This window comes from Lissotriton vulgaris, chromosome 3_2 (assembly GCF_964263255.1).
Source record: "Lissotriton vulgaris chromosome 3_2, aLisVul1.2, whole genome shotgun sequence".
Lineage (NCBI taxonomy): Eukaryota > Metazoa > Chordata > Amphibia > Caudata > Salamandridae > Lissotriton > Lissotriton vulgaris.
This window is the reverse complement of record NC_141690.1, coordinates 100,016,472-100,038,381: the sequence shown is the minus strand read 5'-3', so window position 1 is coordinate 100,038,381 and position 21,910 is coordinate 100,016,472. Positions and strand designations below refer to the sequence as shown.

The 21,910-nt window shown below is 45.0% G+C and overlaps 1 protein-coding gene across 2 annotated transcripts in view; it reads right to left on the bottom strand.

Annotated features, from left to right (window-relative positions):
* The window catches only part of FAM184B (family with sequence similarity 184 member B), an 856,462-nt gene that overhangs the window by 577,662 nt on the left and 256,890 nt on the right, over nucleotides 1-21,910 (bottom strand). For both annotated transcript variants that reach the window (XM_086964049.1, XM_086964050.1), the window contains exons 8-9: nucleotides 14,261-14,337; nucleotides 3,705-3,828 (exon numbers count right to left, since the gene is read on the bottom strand). In XM_086964049.1, coding sequence (XP_086820175.1) covers nucleotides 3,705-3,828; nucleotides 14,261-14,337 — 201 coding nt within the window. The remainder of the gene's footprint in view (nucleotides 1-3,704; nucleotides 3,829-14,260; nucleotides 14,338-21,910) is intronic.

Here is a 21,910-nt window from a genome sequence, read left to right as displayed (position 1 = left end):
CTTTTTAATATTGCACATATATTCATGGCGAAAAAAATGTGTAACACACTTGGCATTCTTTTATGAAGTGATTTTTTAATTTCCCTTTAATTTAATGTTTAAAATAAAAATTATTATAGATTTCAGTGGATCAATAACATACAAATTCGACTAAAATATGGATTCAAGTGACAAGCCTTTTCCCAACCAATGGCCGTGCGGTGTTTCTAACATGGCGGCACTATGCTCTGCTGAGGCACCGCCATGTGGTGTATCGTCTCTGTCGATGAGACGGGGTGTGCACGCGAGCGATGGTGACGCGCCTCGCGCACGCTGAAGCAGCTGTTGCGGAGGCCGGGTGCTAGCGGTGCAGGATGTCCTCCTGCAGCCCCGCCATGTCTCTGGAGAGATGCCGGGCGGACTGCGGGGAGTTGGAGGACGAGTTCCAGCAGCTGCAGGTAAAGTCCCTGTCGAGGTTGAGTGGGGGGCAGTGCGGTGCCCCTTGGAATCCTTCCCAACCTGGAGGTCAGAAAGCAACCTGTGTATAAAGTCCACACATGGCCCATTGTGGTTATTCTGTACAATTAGTTTCATGGTGACCTTGTGCCGCAAGCCTCCCCCTCCTTATTCGCACTCTGCAGACCATACGGCTAGTGTTCAATGGGTTAGAGGAGTCGCAGGGATTGTGCAAAGTGTAGAGTGCTGCAGTCTAGAATTAATAAATCTGAAAATGTAGCATGTAATGCAGTTAATCACTTTTTAAGCATAACTATTCAGCGGGCCGCCGTGGATTTGCTGATTACCAAAACCTCTAGTTTTTGCATAGTTGCGTCTAAAGGGATATTCAGCGGGTTAAAGACGTTACAGAGTGTTCATTACCACATGTCGTAGGTTTCAGTGATCTACAGGAGTGAGATAAGATCAAGCCTTGCATGAAAAACAGTAATTCTCCATAATTCCAGATTCTAACCTTACTGTCATGAGAGGCGAACTCGCCTATCCATAAACCAAGAGTAGCCCTTTATCAAAAGCTTGGGAACCCTTTGTAAACCTCATATTGAATTAAATGTGAGTAAAGTGTTGCTGTTTCTCTCGGCAATAGCACCAGCAAAGCAGCTGAGTGCTAATGAAACTCAAGCAAAGCATTTAGTTTTTGAAGACGTCATGAGTGACACTGGTATAGGCTGTCATCGTTGTTGTGGTAGGTGACATCACCTGATAAGCACCTAGATCGAGACTGGCCAGCTTTCTTGCAGCTCTGAAAATATTGCCATGTTAGGTAGGACATGAGCGATCGCCTCTGGCTTGCAGACAGTGCAGAGCAAAACACTGCATTATTTTGCTTTCAACATCTTTATACCAGTATCCCCTTGCCTGCTATATAGTTCCTGATTTTTTTTGTTTGCATGTTAGTTTGTCTGTCTAGAGCAATGCTGGTATTATGTAGTCACTAACAACATGTCGCAATTGCCTGATGAGTGCTTTGGTTGTACAGAAGCATTTCTGCCCCCGCTTTATGTCATGTTCAGGTAATCTGGTTGCGCACGTGAACAATAGAGTGGGCATAAGGCAGTGTTTCTAGGTGGACTCCATATGTTTGGCAGCTTCTCATGTTTGTTGATATTTCATTAAGAGCTGTGGAACTGTTTGCTTAACTGTGTTTTAGCCTTCTAACCATAACAAATAGAAAATACCTGGATGCCTTCTAAGATTGAATGCTCCTCTCTTTAATGGAATTCTCCTGGAAACTGGCTTATCAAGACTACCAGGTGCAAGTACGCTACTGGCTGCAGTAAATCTGTGGATCTCTCTTGCTCTTGACTACCACTTGTTTCTTTTCCTGGTCATATTCTTGGCCACCAATATGCACCACTGGAGTGAATGTCAACTCAGTAAATGATCCGGTGGTAACCTTGATTAACATTCTTTCTTTCCATTTGCGGGCAATTTTTGAGTCGGAGCTTTACTACAGGCCTAGTCTGAATTTCTTATGGTGTCCGTTTTTAACAGTAGACTCAAGAAAGCACTTTAAATACCCCAATTCAAATATCCTTTTCAGAAAATCAGAATGACGAGACGCCAAGACCTCTACTAATAGAAGATTTTTTGTAATCCAGGGCATAACGAATCCGTCCTTTAAGATGTGTAGCTTTTTTTTACATTGTGATGTTGTGCAAGTTTATTTTTTTTTAAATACACTATTGGCTGACTGTTGCATTGGATCCGCAGTGAATAACAACATGCAATAGAATGTGAATAATAACATGCAATAAAATGTGTTTTTCTGTACTCTGACACGATGTTTCGTTACAAATACACTTCGAGCTAATTGAAGATATCTTGCTGTCTGTCGGAAAACCATACTCGTTTTGTTGTTTCTCCAAATGTTTCGAGTACCTTTGGCGCATCTGACCCTGTTGCATGACATTCTCTAATGCACAACACAATGCTTGCCAGCAGGGTTTTACACGATGAACACATAAAAGTTACACACGGTCGTGCATTTAATGTGATTATAATAGCAGTTGCAAGTGTGTGTGGGGCCCTTGCGTGTGTGTGTGGGGGGGCCCTTGTGTGGTGTGTGTGGGGGGGCTCTTGTGTGGTGTGTGTGGGGGGCTCTTGTGTGGTGTGTGTGGGGGGGCTCTTGTGTGGTGTGTGTGGGGGGCTCTTGTGTGGTGTGTGTGTGTGCAAATGCAATACGTCTCGCATTTGCGACAGAGTAAGCTATTGGCATTGTAAATGACAATGCCGTTTATTTATCTGTTTTCAAAACCAACACATAAATAAAAAGTTTGTCATTTACAATGCCAATAGCTCTAACTTTTCCGAAGGCGAAACCGTTGCATTGTAAATGCTTGTTTATACATGAGCCTTTCTAACTGACAATGGTTCTCTTTCCAACATCACCATCTTTGCAAGCAGCTGGGTCATAGAACTTATTTCCCTGATCTTGTTTTCGGTTATACTGAAGTTGGCTCCTTGCATCCATGTTTTGAAAGACCACACCAATATGAGCATGCAGAAAAATATAGACAGGCAATTCTCCTCAAACGAATGAAAAGTTGACAATACAATGGAAACAAAAGATGTACGTTTTTGGAAGAAGTGAAACACGGTTTGAGGTACTGAGGCACACAGCCCTTACAGTTCAATATTGCACCTCCCAGAGGTTGTCCAAGAAAGCAGATTCAAGTCACAAGGGGCTTAAATGTGAAATGGCTTATTTATACAGAAGAGGGACATGACTAACATTCTATCTATCCATATGGGTTTTTTAACCTGGGTTAAATTTGTGAAACAGGCCAATCAAGTTGCCTCTCATGCCCACAACATTCTTGGAAAACAAATCCACCAGAAGGGTTCCGTGCTTGCTATACTACTATACAGGTTCTGCCGATAAGTCCAATTGGGCAAGGCTCCTTGCTTCGGCACTCGGAGCAGGTTAGGGATTTTCAGGTATCTGCTAAAAAAGTCACTTTCTCAGAGGAAGTACTTAGAAAAGGATGCTCTAGCTGTGATATTGTTTGAACTTGGCGTATTGTGACATATGCAGCACTACCTGAAACAAGGAAGAGACCAAGGAAGAAGAAGCAGAGCAATGGCACCAGAGTTTGTAATCTCTGAGCAAGAGAAAAGCAAGTTTCAATACACAATGATCAGTGGAAATAAATACATTTGTGAAGGTGAATCATCAATACAATGGAGCGCATATACTGTGACTATACCTGAGACTGTAAATCATGTCTTTGTTTCTTCCAGTCCTCCTGTAAGGCTTTAATGTCCATCTCTTTCTTCTCCAGGGGCAGGGGTTGCTGGTCGTCCTTTTTCGGTGCACATTTGCACTCAGTTCTTAAGAAAGAGAACTGTTGTGATGTAGATTACTCAAGTAGCACATAGAGATCTCATAGACATCAGGTGGTTCAATTTCCTAGCATAAATGACATGTAGGAACCTGACCCCACAAGCAGCTAGATGTATCTTGCTCAGCCAGCCTTCAGGTCTACAGAGCCTCGACCAAGTCACTGATAAAACTGGGAAGAGAGACCATTAACCTGCCTAGTTGAATGATACGTTATTCCCAAGCAAAACAAATACATGGGTTACACATATACACCAAGTGAATGTCTCAAATCTGTACACAAATGTAGTACCGAAAAACATATATCTTTAATTAAACAAGTAGACATCAATTCACCATTTACAAACCTTTACAGAGGGGCTACATTCCTCAAGCCTACTGAGTAGGTCAAACTATTAATAATAGCCATGGAAATTTTGTTTCACCTTCAAATATTTTGTGAATTTTTAAATTGTAAAGGCGTCTCCTTCCCAACCCACTTTCCACTTATCATGATAATTAGCAAAGACAATAGTAACCTGATATCCCATGTAGACGCCATGCTATTTGGCCAACTCAAGGCTTACGTGTCATTGCTAGGGGCTGCATGGAGACTCAGACTAACACTTGGCAATCCACTGCAAAGTTTCTGTTACCCGTCTGTTTCCTTTACTAGTTAAAAGATTTCTTTTTCTCAACACTGCAAGATCATGTTGATGCTGAAAGAACACTGACAAGCCAGATGCAACCAACTAGGGGAGATCAATGTTGCTTGCATATTTAAATTAGTACTGTCACAGCACCTTGTTGGTGTATTCATGAAGCCCTCACCCACCAACCTAGTTGGTGGCATGCTTCATCATCGGGCCCACCCAGTGACACCTAGTATGTCCCGGGTGTGCTACGACGCCTGATTACAGCGGAGCTGGTATATTGCTGAGAGTGCAGTGAGGTTGGGTGAGTTGTGATTTAAAACGGCTTGGTGGTGGTCCCAGTACCCGAGGGTAAATTACATTTTAATAACTGGGCCGTCACCAGAGGTTAAAAGTAAGGCTACAGGACGCGTGAGGGTGGCGAGTTACTGCCCCCTGCGTCCTTCAGATGGTCGACATGTTTCGGCCAGTGCCTTAGAGTATTCTGGCTTTCCTCAGGACCGTTTTTTAAAAAGGTGTGGTGTGATAAAACAGACTTAGTGTTGTGGTACAGACTATGTGATACACTCACTAAGGCGTTTTTCTATATGTGAGAGGGGGATTCCCTTCTCATGCATACCTGTACAAACAAACATTAAGAACAAGGACAAAACATTTACAGAGAGAGTCAGAGTCAGTAGTCAAGACTCTCTCTGTAAATCTAGTACAGTGCATTGTGTGTTCCCAGGGCCTGTAAATCAAATGCTGCTAGTGGGCCTGCAGCACTGATTGTGCCACTCACATGAACAGCCTGTAAATGTAACTCAGACCTGCCACTGCAGTGTCTGTGTGCTGTCTAGTACTACAATGTCAGCCTGGCAAGTGCGCCCACTTGCCAGGCCCTAACCTTCCCTTTTATTACACGTGGGCCACCCCTAGGGTAGACCCAAGGTATATCCATGGGCAGGGTGTAGTGTATGTGAAAGGTAGGACACTTACTGAGGTGTGTGACATGTCCTGATAGTGAAATACAGTGTATTTCGTTTTTCACTATTGAAAGGGTATCTGTCCCATAGGATAGAAAGGGAGATTATACATAACATATTATAAATATAACTTCCCATTGGGACAAGATAAAAGCTAGAGTTTATTGTGCCTGAACTTAAAATATAAAAAGGTATCTTTTAGGAAAGATGATTTTTATACTGTGTGTTTGAAAATACCACTTTTAGAAAGTGGCCATTTTCTTGCTTAGCTATCCTGTGTGTCTCTGCTGGTTTGTGGATTGACTGTCTGGCTTTGGAATGACAGGGGCTGGGGATGTGCATTCTCTCAGAAAGCCACCGGGGGGTTGATGTGTGTCCTGCCTTTCCTGAATGAGTCAGGGCTGGACTGAATAGACCTGGGCTGCATTTAGAGTAGGGGGAGGAGATTTCCTTGCACCTGAATAGGCATGGTCTGCCTTACACAATGCTGTCTCCACCTCCTGCCGGGAAGCTGCACCAGAGAGAACAGAACTCGTTTTGGCTGGGCAAACACCTTCTCTGCCACCAGAGAACAAAGGAATTTGTGCTATAAAAAGTGGGGCCTAAACCCCAGACTTTTAGATCACTCTGGGAATCAAGAGGAACCTTTGCCAAGGAGAAGAGCTGCAGAAACTGAGGAAGAGTACTGCCCCCTTTGCTGTTTGCTGTCTGGGGTTGGCCTGCAGTGGCTACTTCTCCCATGGAAAGTACTAGGACGTTGCTGTGTACTGTGTCCCCTACTCGAAGAAGATCACCAAGGGCTTGAAATAGAGCTTGCCTCCTGTTCTGAAGTCTCAGGGACACAAAGACTTCACCACCAGCTCCCATGAACTTCCTTGCTGGGAGTTCTGACCTGCTAAGAGGTGCCTGCTGCTGTTTTGGAACTCTGGGGGCTGTTTGCCACTGGGAGCTGGAAAAGTAACGCAACTTCGAGAAGTGCAACGCATTCGCACCTGTTTCTGAAGCGTCGCAGAAAAAATTGACACAGCGCCTGCCTGCAGCTCGAGAAATTGCCGCACACCGCATCAGGTGCACCGATCTACGAAGGCCGAGATCACCGCACCGATTCCGATGCAGGCCCTGCTGTGCGGCTACAAAAACCAAAGCATCGAGGGACCACGGCTGAAGTAACCAACGCAAGCGCCGTTCCCACCTCTTCATCGAGAACCAATACATCCCCGATCCTCAAGCATTGCATATGGGTGCCATGCCAGCAAGAACATAGGGGTCACAGTAAGAAACTGATGAATCACCTCCCCGCACAGTAAGAAACCGACGTATCACCTCCCCTTCAGTAAGGAACCGACGCATCACTGCCCCTGCGTGGCAGTAAGGCACCAATGCACCACCTTCCCGAAAGTAAGGAACTGACGCATCATCTTCCCTTGACGTAAGCAACCAACGCATCACATTCCCTGCGTAGGTTTTTGTTTGTGTGCGCGGTGCATCCAAGGTACTTTGTGTGAAAAGTGTTGCATCTGCAATGTGCTTTTTTTTCCTTTTAAAAGTCATATTTGGATTTCTGTATTGTGGATGTTTGTCGTTTGGTCTTGTTTGGTTTAGATAAAGATTACTTATTTTTCTAAACTGGTGTCCATTTGTAGTGTTTTCACTGTATTACTGTATGTGTTCTGACATGCTTTACCCACTACCTCTAAGATAAGCCTGTCTGCTCGTGCCAAGCTACCAAGGGGGTGAGCAGGGGTTCTTTTAGAAATGTAACCCCTTATCCTGACTAGGAAGAAAGGTCCCTACTTGGGCAAAGGTGCAAACCATAGCCAACAAGAGATCCCCATTTCTAACACTACCAAAATGAAGGTTCAGATCTCCCTTTTACAGGAGATGCTACCTAGGTTGCCAAGTTAAGGTGTGCTTGCACAGGAGTATAAGAAATGCAAAGCTCACCCTTCCTACTGTGTACTTCTTGCTGGCTTTGGTTGTAATGCAGTGTGTATTCCAAGAGGGGAAGGGGAGGTGTTGTTTTATGGGTTATAAAGGGAGAAATAACAAAGCCTCAAGTTGTAGCAGTGCCTATGAATTTTATCTTTGGAGCCTGTTTTAACGGAGGGGTGTAGAAAGCATCCCCAGGCTCAAAGTTAAGATAATAATGCCAGTGAGAGTAGAACACTCCTCTTATAAACAGGAGTTTGAGCAGCCGCGGCTCCTTCGTAATGGCAGAGGAGCGTCGCCCCACTGCTAAAAACCAGCAGATGAAAAATAAATTGATAATAAAACAATTTATTATCATTTTATTTTTCCTGGCTACGCCAAGTGGCTGTGACCATCCTATAGGGACGGTTGCAGGGAGGAGGAGTTGTGGGCACTGTAAGGGAGCATGTTGATTTGGCCGACCATCTTAGGACGGCCAAACCGACATGCACACTTACATTTCTTCAACCCAGCTGTGTTGAACAGCAAGTTGATGAACAGCCTCAGACTCTCTGCGCCTGAGCGAGTGTTAAACCAGCCCGCTCAGACCAATCCAGGCGCTGATCTCATGCTGAGTAACAGCAAGAGACAGCATCGGAATTGGGCAGGGAGTCTGGGAGCTGGACTGCGCTTGAGCAAGAAGCTGGACCGCGGCAGCTTACCGAAGTCCTTTTTCTAAATATTATCCCCATCAATCCCCCCGCTGCCCCATCATTTTCTATTGAAAGCAGCTGTCGCCGAGTCCAAGTATCTCTAAAGAAGGGGCTCTGATTTTTCAAACGCGATAAGGAAAAAGTCTGACAAAACCAAGAATAAATAAAAATAGTCACCTCATGACAAAGTAAACTAGGGAACAGATTCCGCCAGAACTCCCTAAGAAAAAGCAGATGGAGAATCAAATACACTAAACACCCAATTGCGGCAAAGTTCCTTAAATGAATGACATGCTTGTAACCTATGTAACTCTCCTCATGTAAAGCGCTCTGATACCACCGGGTCGAGCCAGCGCTATATAAAACTCAAGTAAATAAATAAAAATAAATAAAGACATATTACATAATATGGTGCACTGGAGTCTGCCACAGACAAGATACAAGATAGTAGATGGGAACATTTTTACCATGACCAATACTCAAGCTGGGATCATTGATTCCTGCAGTTCTAAGGCAAACGTAGACATTTCAATAAAACTTACCCCTCTGGTGTAAAGAACGTGCAGTTCTGCAATATATACTATAAAACTATCGTCCTTTCAGGTAACAAACAAAGAGAATGAGCATCTTATTGAGGGAAGACAACTTGGAACTCTAACAAAATAGAGTAGTGGAAAAATGTGGGTCTGTTTAGAGGCCCTAATAAAAGAAGTTCCTATCCCTCTGGCTGTCGTTTTTCATCAAACGGAGGCCAACAAGAACAAGAGCAAGGTACACCCTCATTACATCTGGTCGCATCCTCACACATTACAACTCAGACACACTATGGGGTCAAAGTCCACGTAAAAGGCAGAGCACATGTGATTGCCATGATCACTGAGGGAAAATCAAAAACCTACAGTCGTCAGCTTTGCGGGGGATTCTTTGTTGAGGCGGTGGGGGGAGACCGGGAATGCGTACGATAAGCCCTCCTCCATTTCTACTTTTAGTGTAGGGGTTTAGTTCTTCTTTATTTCTCTTTGTTCTTTCTATATTTCGGGTTTCAGTTATTTGGGGCGACAGGCACGCTGCTAGGGGGGTAGGCCGTAGTCATCTGCAGGGGTGCAGGGTGGGGGCTTGGGGGAGGGGATTTTCTTTGTTTTGCCTTTATTGTTTCTATGGCCTTTTTTCTCTTTCGTATCTTTCCTTTTGCCTTTTCTTTCTTTCTTCCTTTTTTGGGTCAGCGTAGTGGGTCCACTCTTCAGTCAATTATCGATTTTTTCTTATCTGTGCCTATACTTTTCACGGTATTTCAGTATCATTGGGCGGGCGCTTAACTGGTGCGAACTGTGATTGTATGCTTGTTTATCCTGAATTGTATGCTTTAGCGCCACTGTCCTAAATGAGATCGCTCTAACTGTGGAAATCCTACTATTTTGCCCGCCCTTTACGCGATTCTGTGATATTGTATGGCACCTGATCCTTCTATTTTTATATTGTAAAATGGAGCCTTTAGAATCCTGTCATTCGCATGGTATGCTTAATAGCCAGTTTTAACCGAATTTGTGGCACTTTCGCTTCCCGGGCTGCCGAGCCGTGTCCTAACTGACTTGCTGTGATGAAACTGATTAGCGGCTGGCCCTGGTGGTTGTAGGCCCATATTTGTAACTGGTTGAAGTAACAATAAAGGTTTTTCAAAAAAAAAAAACCTACAGTGACTCTACTGTGACTTGCCATATCACCAGCAAAGGACACAGCAGCACCCTCCTAAGCCATCCAAGGACATTCCCGTCCAAACACAATAGACCTAAAAAATTAACAATCACTTGATTCTGAGGCCAAAATGGTTGGCAATATTTGTTGTAACATCTACGTGATAACAACATAGCGTAAATTCGATTTTCCCTTGGATGCAAACAGGATTCTGTGCTTGACTTAGAGCCATTGGTAACATCATGGCATCATCGTTGACCCCTGAAATTAATGTCACAAGCCAAATTGCGGCAGCAACAATTTTCTAACTCTATGTCCTGTTTTGACACTATTGAATTAAATATGGCATAAAAGTGTCCTCAGGGACCGTTTTAACTCCGTATTTAACAATCGCATATTCAGCACCATTTAAGGGAATAGGAAAAGAAGTAAAGTGTGCACAGCAACGGTTTTTTTAAATTCTAGAACTCTAAGACTGGTTTCTGGCACCATTAGGCTTGAAGTTGGGTTCAACAGCAAAGTGTGCACAATACCAATTCCTTCCACATAATCTACACTGAGGGGCATGGTTCACAATGATTGGGACCTTGCTGAGTTTCAGCGGCTTGAAGGAAAATGAGCATCCATTTTTTTTTTAAGTTACAGACTTATTTGTGTGCTTGCTGTTGTCTTCATAGTCCCAACCCATTATGGTGTCCGGGACTTGCTCCCCTAATTTCCCACCCTCTTTTTTAATGAAATGTTCAGGGCCTCATAACTGGCACTTTTGTGCTGCCGGATTGTCACTTTTTTGACGTTCCGGTGGTGCAATGTGTCACTGGCATATTTATAGGGCATCGTAAAGCCACATTACGTGGCTTTTCATGGCCTTATAAATATGTGTCCCTTTCACACAGAAAACTGTGTGAAAGGGGTATTCCATGTTTGTTGGTGCTGGCGTTCCCAGCAACATCCATGGCTTTTTGACACTGCCCTAGATTTACGAGAAATTGTAAGTCTGAGTCAGCACCAAAAACTTACACCTCCCCAGGGGAGGCGTAAGGGAGGCACGACAAGGAGAAATATCTTTAATTCTCCTTGTTTTTCCTCTTTCTATGTGTGCTGCATTCTGCAGAACGCATAGAGGAAAGGCTTCTTGTGTTTGTTTTTGTGCAGAAAGGTTTCCCTTCATGCACAAAAAGAATCATCCCCACAACGCAGGCTCTCTTGCACCAAGGTGCAAAGGAGCCTGCGTTGGAGCAGGCAGCCCATTGTGCACCGGGGCAGGGGAAAAGTACAGGAATGCCCTTTTCTTTTGCTATAGGGCAGTGCAGCAGCAAGGCCTGCTGTGCTGCTCTACGGTAAAAAACCCATAAATGAGGCCCTGAGTGTACAAGCGACACTAGGTCACATGCCCTACCTTTCACTTATCCTAAGCTTCCCTGTACCCCTCATCATCTGTTGCTCATCCCTGACCGGTCACCTCTTCTCATCTATAGTGTTGACCTGGCAATGGACTGAGACAACTTGTGTGTGTGCGTTTTCTAACCTTGAGCTCATTCGGAATAGTGTAAGTCGACTGTCCCTTTTGTCCTAATCGAAACAATGGACGCATAGTAAGTCTTCTTCACCACATTGTTTCATGTTTACCCAGAAATATTTTATTCCATAATGATAATTAAAGTGAAAATTGTCTGGGAGTACATTCTAAAAGGGTAGTAGTATGCATCCTCATATAAAATCAGAAAGCACAAAGGTCAATGAGATCTAAGAAAAGGTATTTGCCTCACCCAGAAGGGTAAAATCAGAAGCACAGAATGGGGCGAGTTGATTTGTTCTTGTGCTGTCATGTCAACACCCTATAAATCACTTCGTCTTTCACCCTTGCATGTGCAGTGTGGCAGTCTGATTATGATCTGAGCCTTGACTGACTAGGGCTTGCCTACCTTTGCTTGCCTTCCAGAGCAGGAGAAGGGTATACTGTCCTTCTTCTTCTTGAAGAAATCGTTTGAAAAAAATCTGAAGTTGCCATCCTTGATTCCACTTATGTCTTTGTTCATGAGGTGCAGGGGGCAGAATTTCTGCTATTGAAAAAAGGAGCACCGCTACTGCTCATGTCATCAGCTACCATTGTTGTCCACTTGGTATAATTGTACTCAACTGACAGCATCTCTGTGTTTTGTATGTTGTCATGTGAATTACTGGGCCTTCGATAATTTAATTACATTTTTGGTTATATTTCAATTAAATTTTTTGGTGTACACTTAAACAGCACCCGACTGCCCCCTCAGGTTGGGTCACTGCCGTGCAGGTGTCTATATGTTTTTGTCCTAACTATAATTATTATTAGTGTGCCTATCTCCCATACTTCCTCGTCATCATACTACTAGTCACTGCGCTCCAAGCCAAGATAAGAACACCTCTGCTGTCACTCACACACAACACCAAAATGCTTCCACCATAGGGTCACAATAAATACAACACTCTGCAAATCACACACTATGGTGTAGATTGCTACCAGTCGACAAATGTGGTTTAGCAACACATGAAGGGCTAGGAAGCACTATTTAAGTGCTACAATACAATACAACCATAAAAGGTATATGGTAAATCATATTAGAGTTCTGTGAATCTAGTAAAGGCATGCTGCTGCAGTCTTCATCTATGTGACCATGAAACTGCTTTGTAACTTACAATACCAGTGTAACTTACATGTAATGGTTTAGTAACCGATGTAAATAATATTTTTTCGGGACACAGATGCATTGAGTGCAGGCCTTGTTAGAATAGAGAAAGGAACATCTTTGCATTACAGTGGTATAGGAGAAGGATCCAATCAAATGCGCTTGATGATGACCTCAGTGGCGTAACATTAGCCCTACAGCCCCTGTAGTGCGGTGGGACCCCCGAGCTCCAGCGAGCTCCTTCCGACACTGTGCTAGGGTGGCGGGTGGCGTCTGGGGTGTTTGGTGCTCCTCCATGTATTTTGCAGGGGGTGCTCCCTCAAACTTTGTTATGCCAGTGGATTACCTGGTAGCACCTCTTTTTAGTAGTGAAGAAACATTAAGAAGGCACATAATGAATGCACTGGTGGATACAGCTAGGATAAATAAATTATGAAAATAGTGCAGAGTCACATAATGGGTAGAATATCAAGGGAACAGAAATTCTACAAAATTGAAAGGTGCACAATACGAAGCCAGGTGTGGCACTGGAAGTGAGTGGTGTATGTTCCAAAATAATCTGTTCTTGTTATGGGTCTAAAGAGATGCTTGACTGAAACAGACACTGCATTCTCCTATAATGCTATATTTACAGGAGCAGGTAGTAGATATGTACCTTTTGCAAAGGAAATAAAAAAGAAATTTGACAGAATTCTGTCCCGAATGTGATGCAACTTGCAATAGTACTATTTCAAAGTCAGCTCCATAGTGGTGCCCTTCCCACCGTGCCAATGGACATTTTGCCACCTACAACTGCAGCTCTGTTTAATTAGGCGCTGCAGAGCAGTCCGTCAACAAGAATGACTCGGCACAACATCTGTATACCTGCTCTCACTGCTAGAGACACTGCCATGTCAGGGTCAGGCAGGAAGTGGGCACAGATCCTCTCAGAGAAATGTTTCCTTCAGGCAAAGGTTACACAGAAGATGCAAATGCCTCTTCGGAGCCAGTGACCAGCCGAAACACTGGAAGGATGGAGAGGGAACACAAGACTGATGGACGACCTGGAGTGTAACTGTGAGGACTCCTAAAGGGATCCCTACTCTCCTACCAAACAATGAAAAATCCAATGATATAGATGGAAGCACAGCCACGGGACATATTGGGCGATCTACAGAAGGTTCCCACACCAGCGGTATTAAGGAGGAACGAAAGGAAAACAAAAGTAAAGAAAACTACAGCTATGCAAGGTACCATAAATGAAATGGTTAGTAAAATTGGTGGTCACCTTACCTGGAGCTGACAACACTTAGCCATCTCCAAGAGGAGACTGACAACAAAACAGAAAAAAAGGAGAGGAGTGATAAAAGTAAAGCTACAAATAAACATAAAATCAGGGCAAAAACCACGTTCTTATAGCTGAGGAGACTATGCCTGTGTGAAGGGGAATATGCCTAATAAAGAAATGGGCATTTGGTTCCTTATGTGAAGTCTGAGCTTGTGTTTGAGTTTTTTCTGTGGCAGTGCAGTGTTTTGTGCAAGATACAGAAATCTTCGCCAACTGGACATTTTTACAACAGCTTAAAGCAAACGCCTAGGTTTTTAACGAGAACCTTTATGAACCAGTAAGGGTAAACTGCATTCCTGTACTTTCTTTGCTTACTATGGGCCCTGTATGCTAGTTCATACAAACACCAAAGGTTTAGACAAAATGTCTGGGTCTCTAAGAGAAAGTTTGACAAGGACGTATCAACCACTCTTGCAAGAAGGGAAGAATGCCTCATGCTAATGCAGCCTCAATGCACCCACAACTAGAATAAACAAAGGTGGTTAAGAAGCTTCTACATAGAAATTATTATTCTTGGATTACCTTGCTTTCTCTTCCTTTCTGGCACTTGTAGAAGTTAAGTGTTCCTTGAGTTTCTCTCTTTCTCTCTGAAGTTGATCCTTTTAGAGACATCAAAAAGAAATGAGACATTTTTAACTGCAGTATATGTCTCGTTATTGTGCAGGCTGCATTTGAGTAAGAAAATAGATACGAAAATGAACCTTAATCTGATATTGGTATGTATGATGAACATTAGAAAGTAAATATTCACTGGCATTTCTGAATTTCTGAAGCAGCCCAACAACTTATTCATTTGAGAACATAGTCTTGAGAAACTTTTGAGAATTGCCATTTCACACATGTAGAGGAGCTTCTGCATGCGCAATTGTACATGCTGTCCAACTGAGTATGAGGGAATGCCTTCCCAAGGGGGTGACATTTTTACTGTCACCTTCCAAAACATTTGTGGATGTTCCCTTCACCTTTCCATAACAGGAACACATTTCATTTTGCCCTTTGAGAGGCGTATATTTCCAAATTCTTTCATGGTGGAAATGCATCAGAGAAGTTTGATAATGTCTATTAAGGGGTATGTTTGTCAGGGTAAAAACGTTCAGGATATTCCTGCCTTGAAACACCCACTCCTGGGAGTAGATTAATTCACATAAAAATCTTTAAGTCCTTTTCCGAGTGCGAAATTTACTTTGTGAACAGTCAAAATGTGTTTTACAAAACGCTGTTTGTGTAAGTAACAGTAGCGGCTGTTACCGAAGGGGGTTGGGGGTTGGAGGGGATAGAAAAAAGAAGTCATCCTCAACCCCTGCCTAATACCTTAAACTTCCTCATCTCAATAGCACTGCAACAGAACGGAATGGAGCAGAAAATGAACTCCCTTGCTGCCGATTTCCGTTACTGACAACAAGACCTTCTTAACAGGGCCAAGCCGCCTTGCTACCTTCCCCCGAGGTGTTGTGCTCCTACTACACTCAATACATCTCACATGGCCCCACAGAACACCCCTCGACCCTCCAGCCAATCATCGAGCCAGGCTCTCAGTCCCAACAAGGATAGCCAACCGGTCTTGGCACCGAAACCTGATGAGCTCTACGACCCTCACCTCGCTTTGGACCAGAAGTCAGCCCCTTTCCACATCCCTGTTATTATCGGCACTAACAGAATCGCGAATACTGTCCACTCACCTAGACCCCCTGCTCAATACACCTCTATCCACCTAACTCCCCCCACCATCAAGGCCCCCCGTCCTCTCTCGTGCATGCTCCTAAACTGCAGATCAGCAGTACAACACGCTACTGACATTGCTGAAACTCTTCTCGCTGAAGAAATTGACATCGCCTTCCTCACAGAATCCTGGCTCAATGCCCACTCCACTCCCATTCGTGACAGACTCACCTCTCCAGGGTACAACATCATCAGACAAGACAGGCCCATCAAAACTGGGGGGGGGCTAGCCATCATTCATAGAGATGGAATACAGATTACCATACTTAAACCTGTAGAATACCGATTGTTTGAATACCTAGGCGTTGAACTCACTACCGAGGGGTCCCCACCCATTAAATTCCACACCATCTACCATCCTCCTGGAGAGAGTACCCTTTTCCCAGAGGAACTAACAGACCTAATAACACGATTCTCCTTGACAGACACTAAAGACGTGTTCTTGTGTGACCTCAATATCCACTGGAACGACCCAGAAGACTCCACTGTCCTGAACCTTTCCAACCTTCTCGAAATATATAACCTCAAGCAACTCTGCAATAATCCAACTCACATCAAAGGTGCTACACTAGATGTGATCATAACCAACAATAATCTGATCTCCCTGAGAGATTTCTTCCATTGACTGGTCCGACCACCACCTCATTCTGTTCAGGATTGACACACTTGCCAGCCTCCAACATATTTGTGTTGTCAGACCGAAACACTTGACCAGAAACATAAAAGAAATACCTTTATCCGATCTTGAAGCCAAGATTCATCCACATTTTCAACTCCATCCCTCATCATGGTCAAATGATGACCTCACTTCACACTTTTACTCAAGAATGACAGAGAATTTAGACCAAATAGCTCCTCTCAAACTCAAACAACGAGGAGAACCAAGTCAAAACCCTGGTTTAACGTGGAGCTGAATGATGAACGGCGTCAACTCAGACAAATGGAAAGCTCGTGGAGACGAAACCCCTCGACCTTGCACCTAACACAACTTAGATCTGCTCGGCGGTCTTACAAAAAACACATCTTCAATGAAAGGGCATCTTTTTTCCATAGCCAACTTGATCTGGCGAAAAACAGACCAAGAGAACTCTTCAACATTGTTAAAAGCCAAACTAACTGCACTCCCTCTCAAGGAATTGAAGCCACCAATGAGCGATGTGAAGAAATTGCCACCTTCTTCACTAATAAAGTCGCTAAAATTGACCAATCCTTCTAACAAACCGCTAACCTTCCTCCCCCTTAACCGGCCCCCCTTCAAACTCCCTTGACCTCTCGGAAAGAGCTCTTAACAATGACAATCAAACCTACCTCCATCTAAAAAACAATGCGCATTGGTCTGACTTTGAGCTAATGTCGGTTAGCGAGGTTTTCAATATAATATCTAATCCAAAACCTTCCTCCCACACTATGGACCCCCTCCCTTTCACAATTATAAAAGAACTCAACCACATCACCTCACCTTTCTGGACAAAAATCATCAACGCCTCTCTCACCTCAGGCTGTTTCCCCGACTCCCTCCAACTAGGACAAATTACACCCATTCTCAAGAAACCTGGGCCTGACCCTAATGATCTTAATAACCTCAGACCTATCTCTAACCTCCCTTTCCTTGCAAAAACATTGGAGAAATGTGTTCTCCTCCAACTCAATAAACACATTGAGGAGTTCAACCTCCTCGACGCCTTTCAATCTGGTTTCAGAAAAGGCTGTAGCACAGAAACAGCTATGCTCAATGTCTCCAACGACATTCACAAGGCCCTAGACGAAGGTAATGCCTGCCTACTCATCCTTATTGACCAATCTGCGCCATTCGACATAGTAAACCATCCAGCCCTTCTGGAGACCCCGTCGAAACGTTCCGGCATAAATGGCACAGTACTAAAATTGTTCACCTCCTTCCTTCAACCCAGCTCACAACAAATTAAAATTAATTCCTGTCTCTAAAAGACAACTAAAGTTACACTTGGGGTCCCGCAAGGCTCGATCCTCTCCCATCCCTCTTCAATCTCTTCATGGAGCCCCTCACAATCATATTGAAAAAAGCCTGAGTGAGTTACCACCTTTACGCGGACGACACCCAAATCTATTTCAGGATCAAGTCCCCCAGCGACATCCAACTCCTCAATAGAGACGGAGACGAGGAGAGGTGGAGACGAGTAAGCCGGTGGCAGTGGCTGACTCTATCTGCTTGTGTGCTGTGTGATGCAAGTATTGCACTGTGGGCGCTGAGGCAGAGCATTTTAATGCAATAGCGATTGTCCTGCTATTTTTTAAAAACATAGTGTATCTTGTATTTTGTTTTTAAAACTGCGTGCACTTTACTTCTGGGCTGATTCAATAGCTCGGGGGTCACTCACCTACTGTACTCCCGCCCCGGTCCGCCGCGTCCATTCTGGGCGTTTGATGCGGAGGGTGAGGAGGAGCCCAGCACTTCCGGGCTCATTGTTGTCAGGTCAGCGCTCTAGCTGCGCTGTACATGATCCTGATAAAAAGTGGGGAGGAACGCAGTTGTGCGGTGGAGATGAGTAAGCCGGTGGCAGTGGCTGACTCTATCCGCTTGTGTGCTGTGTGATGCAAATATTGCACTGTGGGCACTGAGGCAGAGCGTTTTAATGCAATAGCGATTGTCCTGCTATTTTTAAAAAACATAGTGTATCTTGTATTTTGTTTTTAAAACTGCGTGCACTTTACTTCTGGGCTGATTCAATAGCTCGGGGGGTCACTCACCTACTGTACTCCCGTCCCGGTCCGCCGCGTTCATTCTGGGCGTTTGATGCGGAGGGTGAGGAGGAGCCCAGCACTTCCGGGCTCATTGTTGTCAGGTCAGCGCTCTAGCTGCCCCTCCCCTCCCCCTATATATGTGTATGGGATGCAGCGGGCGCGATGGAGGCGCGCCGAAGTTGCGCCAAAGTTAAGCCCGTCTGCAATCGTCCGCGGCCGAACGGGGCCCGGGGCCATGACCCCTGTGCAATCTAGACCAACCCACATACAATATGGGAGACAAGATCTGCTAGATCTATGTCCATCTACTGCGGGACCGTGCTGGCACTCAATGGAGGCACTAACACTCCGAAACTGCTCACTGTGCTCCTTTAAAGGCCAGAGAGAACCGGTTAGTGAGACAGACAATGGGAGGGTCCAAGGAGGCTTGCTGAATTGTAGATCGCTAAGCAAGCACAGCAATCAAATTTGGGATGTCCTTCTGGATGAGAAGATGGATATTCTCTTCCTAACGGAGACCTGGTTAGGGGAACACTCCGACCCTGACATAATAGAAGCTATCCCGCCAAGTTACTCACTGACCAGATTAGATAGGAGCGGGGGGAGGGGCGGAGGGATTGCCATTGCTATTAAGGCTCCGCTTGAATGCACTTTAGTTCCCCTACAATTAGATAGCTGTGAGGCCGGCCATTTCACTTTAAAACTTGGACCTCAACATTCTGTGTCGGGGATCCTCGTTTATAGACCCCCAGGAAGGCTTAATGACTTTAAGACTAGCCTAGTGGAGGCTGTCGCTCATTTAGCCATAAGGAAGAGTAGACTCCTGGTGTTAGGAGACCTTAATATCCATCTCGAAGATGAACAAGCTAAGGAGGCAATAGACATAAGGCAAGAATTGCAGGCCTTACAATTAGAATTGAAAAACACTATCCCGACCCATAAGCATGGCCACTTACTGGATCCCGTATTTGGAAGCTGGGACGGCGTGAGGGTGGATTCTCCCTTACCTGTACCTTGGTCGGATCATTTTTAATCCCTTTTAAAATATACACTCCAGCTATGGACACACACAGGGGGAATAACAACAGCTACCCACAACGCAAATGGAAGCACTTCTCACAAGACACTTTCAATAAATTATTACAGAAAGGGGGTCCGCCGGGGGGCGCTGACTGTGAAAGCGCAAATAGCAAACTAGAGAGGCGCATTCTAAATGCCCTAGATGCGACGGCCCCGATGTGCTTATCCAAGATAGGGATCAGAGGAAAAAAGTCAGTCCCTTGGTTTACACCCTAGCTGCAGGCTGCTAAATCGGAATGTAAAAGACTAGAGCGGAGATGGCGGGTGGACTTCTGCCCTCAAACGAAGAAAATTTATAAGGAAGCACAGAGAAAGTACCAAACTATGTTGCGAGGAACTAAGGCCATGCACTATAAAAATCGTATTGGGGAGGCAGAAAACTCCTCGAGAGAACTTTTTAAAATTTTTAAGGAGATGGTAGTAAACGCTAATACCCCAGAACATGACTCAGTAGCAGAGTGTAACAGAGTAGCTGACTACTTTGCAGGAAAGGTCAGAAATATCTATGCGACCTTCTCTGGCAACACGGAATGTGGACTTGACTTTGAGGAAGTTGCTGGGGCAAGTAATGTGGAGAACTCTCTGAAGGCTTTTTCGGTTCCCCCTCCAGAGACACTAAGCAGCATCTGTCAGGGTATTAAATCTGGCTCCCCTCGGGACCCGGCACCACCTAGGTTGTTGGGAGAGAGCCTCACAGTGCTGGAACCTTACATCAGGCATGTGCTTCAGGTCTCATTTGCCTCTGAAACACTCCCTGAAGATTGGAAAAAAGCTGTAGTTCTTCCCATAAAAAAAAAAACCAATGTAAGCCATGAAGTACTTGAAAACTTAAGACCGATTTCCCTACTACCGTACCTAGCCAAAGTGGCTGAAAAAGTGGCCAATATTCAACTTATGGCACACTTAGAGAAGAACAGCCTCCTACACTCCTCTCAATCAGGCTTCCGACCGGGCTTCTCTACGGAGACGGCCCTTTTGAGAGCGACAGACCTTGCGTCAAGGGGCGGATGCTGGACATACCATGGCACTGGTGATGCTGGACCTCAGTGCGGCGTTTGACACTGTAGCTCATTCCATCTTGCTGCAGTGTCTAAACAAAGCAGGTGTCACTGAGTCCGAGCTAGGATGGTTGAAGTCGTTCCTCACAGGCCGAAGCTTTCAGGTCCAACGAGGCTCCTTTAAATCATCAGCGATAGCTTTAGAACAAGGGGTGCCTCAGGGCTCGGCCTTGAGCCCAACTTTGTTTAATTTATATATGGCCCCCCTGGCAGAAGTGGTGCAAGCGTATGGAGTGGAGTTAGTCTCCTACGCCGACGACACCCAACTGCTGATCTCTTTGTCCCAAGCACCGGCAACGGCGGCATCTAATTTGAAGGCCTGTATGCAGGCTCTGGCAGGATGGATGAACTCACACTGTCTGAAGCTTAACGGCTCCAAGACGGAGGTAATGGTGATTGGGGGGAGCAACTTGAGTTGGACTGCGGATTGGTGGCCATCATGCCTGGGTCCAACGCCCATTCCCTGCAAGGAGGCTAAGAACCTGGGGATCTGGGTTGATCCCACGCTATCTTACGATGGCCACATTCGCCGCCTAGTGGAAAAGTGTTTTGGGGTGCTAAAAACTCTCAACCACACCTTAGATTTACTTCCGCTGGAGGCCAGACGCACCATGACTCAAGCATTGGTGACATCCCGTATGGATTACGGAAATGTCCTGCTCTTAGGCACCACAGAAAAAAGCATGGGGCGCCTGCAAGTCCTTCAAAATACGGCTTCCCGTCTGGTCCTAAGACTCCCAAAAAGAGCAGCCTCTAAACCTGCTCTTGCGGCTCTACACTGGTTGCCGGTCAGAAAGAGAGTTATATATAAAGCTCTCCTAATATGCCACAGGATAATATGGCATAAAGCTCCATCCTGTCTCCAAGACCGGGTACACATATATGAGCCTAACTGAGCACTACGCTCAGAAGGAACGGGCCAACTGAAGGTTCCCCGCGTAAAAAGAGCAAAACTGGGAGGCCGCTCATTTAGAGTGGTAGCAGCTCGCAACTGGAATAGACTCCCGGTTGGCCTCAGACTGGAAGGATCTGAGGTCAAGTTCAGAAATCTCTTAAAAACCCATCTGTACAATCTTTAGAACACTGCTGGGTGGAGGAGGCTATCACGGCTGTTGTACTAATCTTATCTCCACAGCGCGGGGACACGCCGGGATGGCGTCACCAGGCGCTTTATAAACTACTTTATTATTATTAATACCACCCTAACCGAAATCCAAACTTGGTTCTACGTTAACCACTTAAAGCTCAACCCTGACATAACGGAACTAATCCTATTCTCTCCTAAAAGTAACCATCATCCAATCCAAGAGTGGCTCAAGAATCTGGTTGCCCTAAACTGCCCCCTTACCCTATCCAACTCAGTCAAGTCTCTAGGCATCACCCTTGACAAGAACTTATCAATGGAGGCCCACATCAAAAACTCTGCAAAAAGTGCTCTTTTCTCTCTAAAGCACCTCAAGAAATTGAAACCTTTTCTACCCCACGATGACCTCAAGACAGTAGTCCAATCCCTAGTTCTCTCTAAAATAGACTATGGAAAAGCCATCCTCACAGGGACTCCAAAAGCCCACCTAGCCCCTCTAAGGGCAGTGCT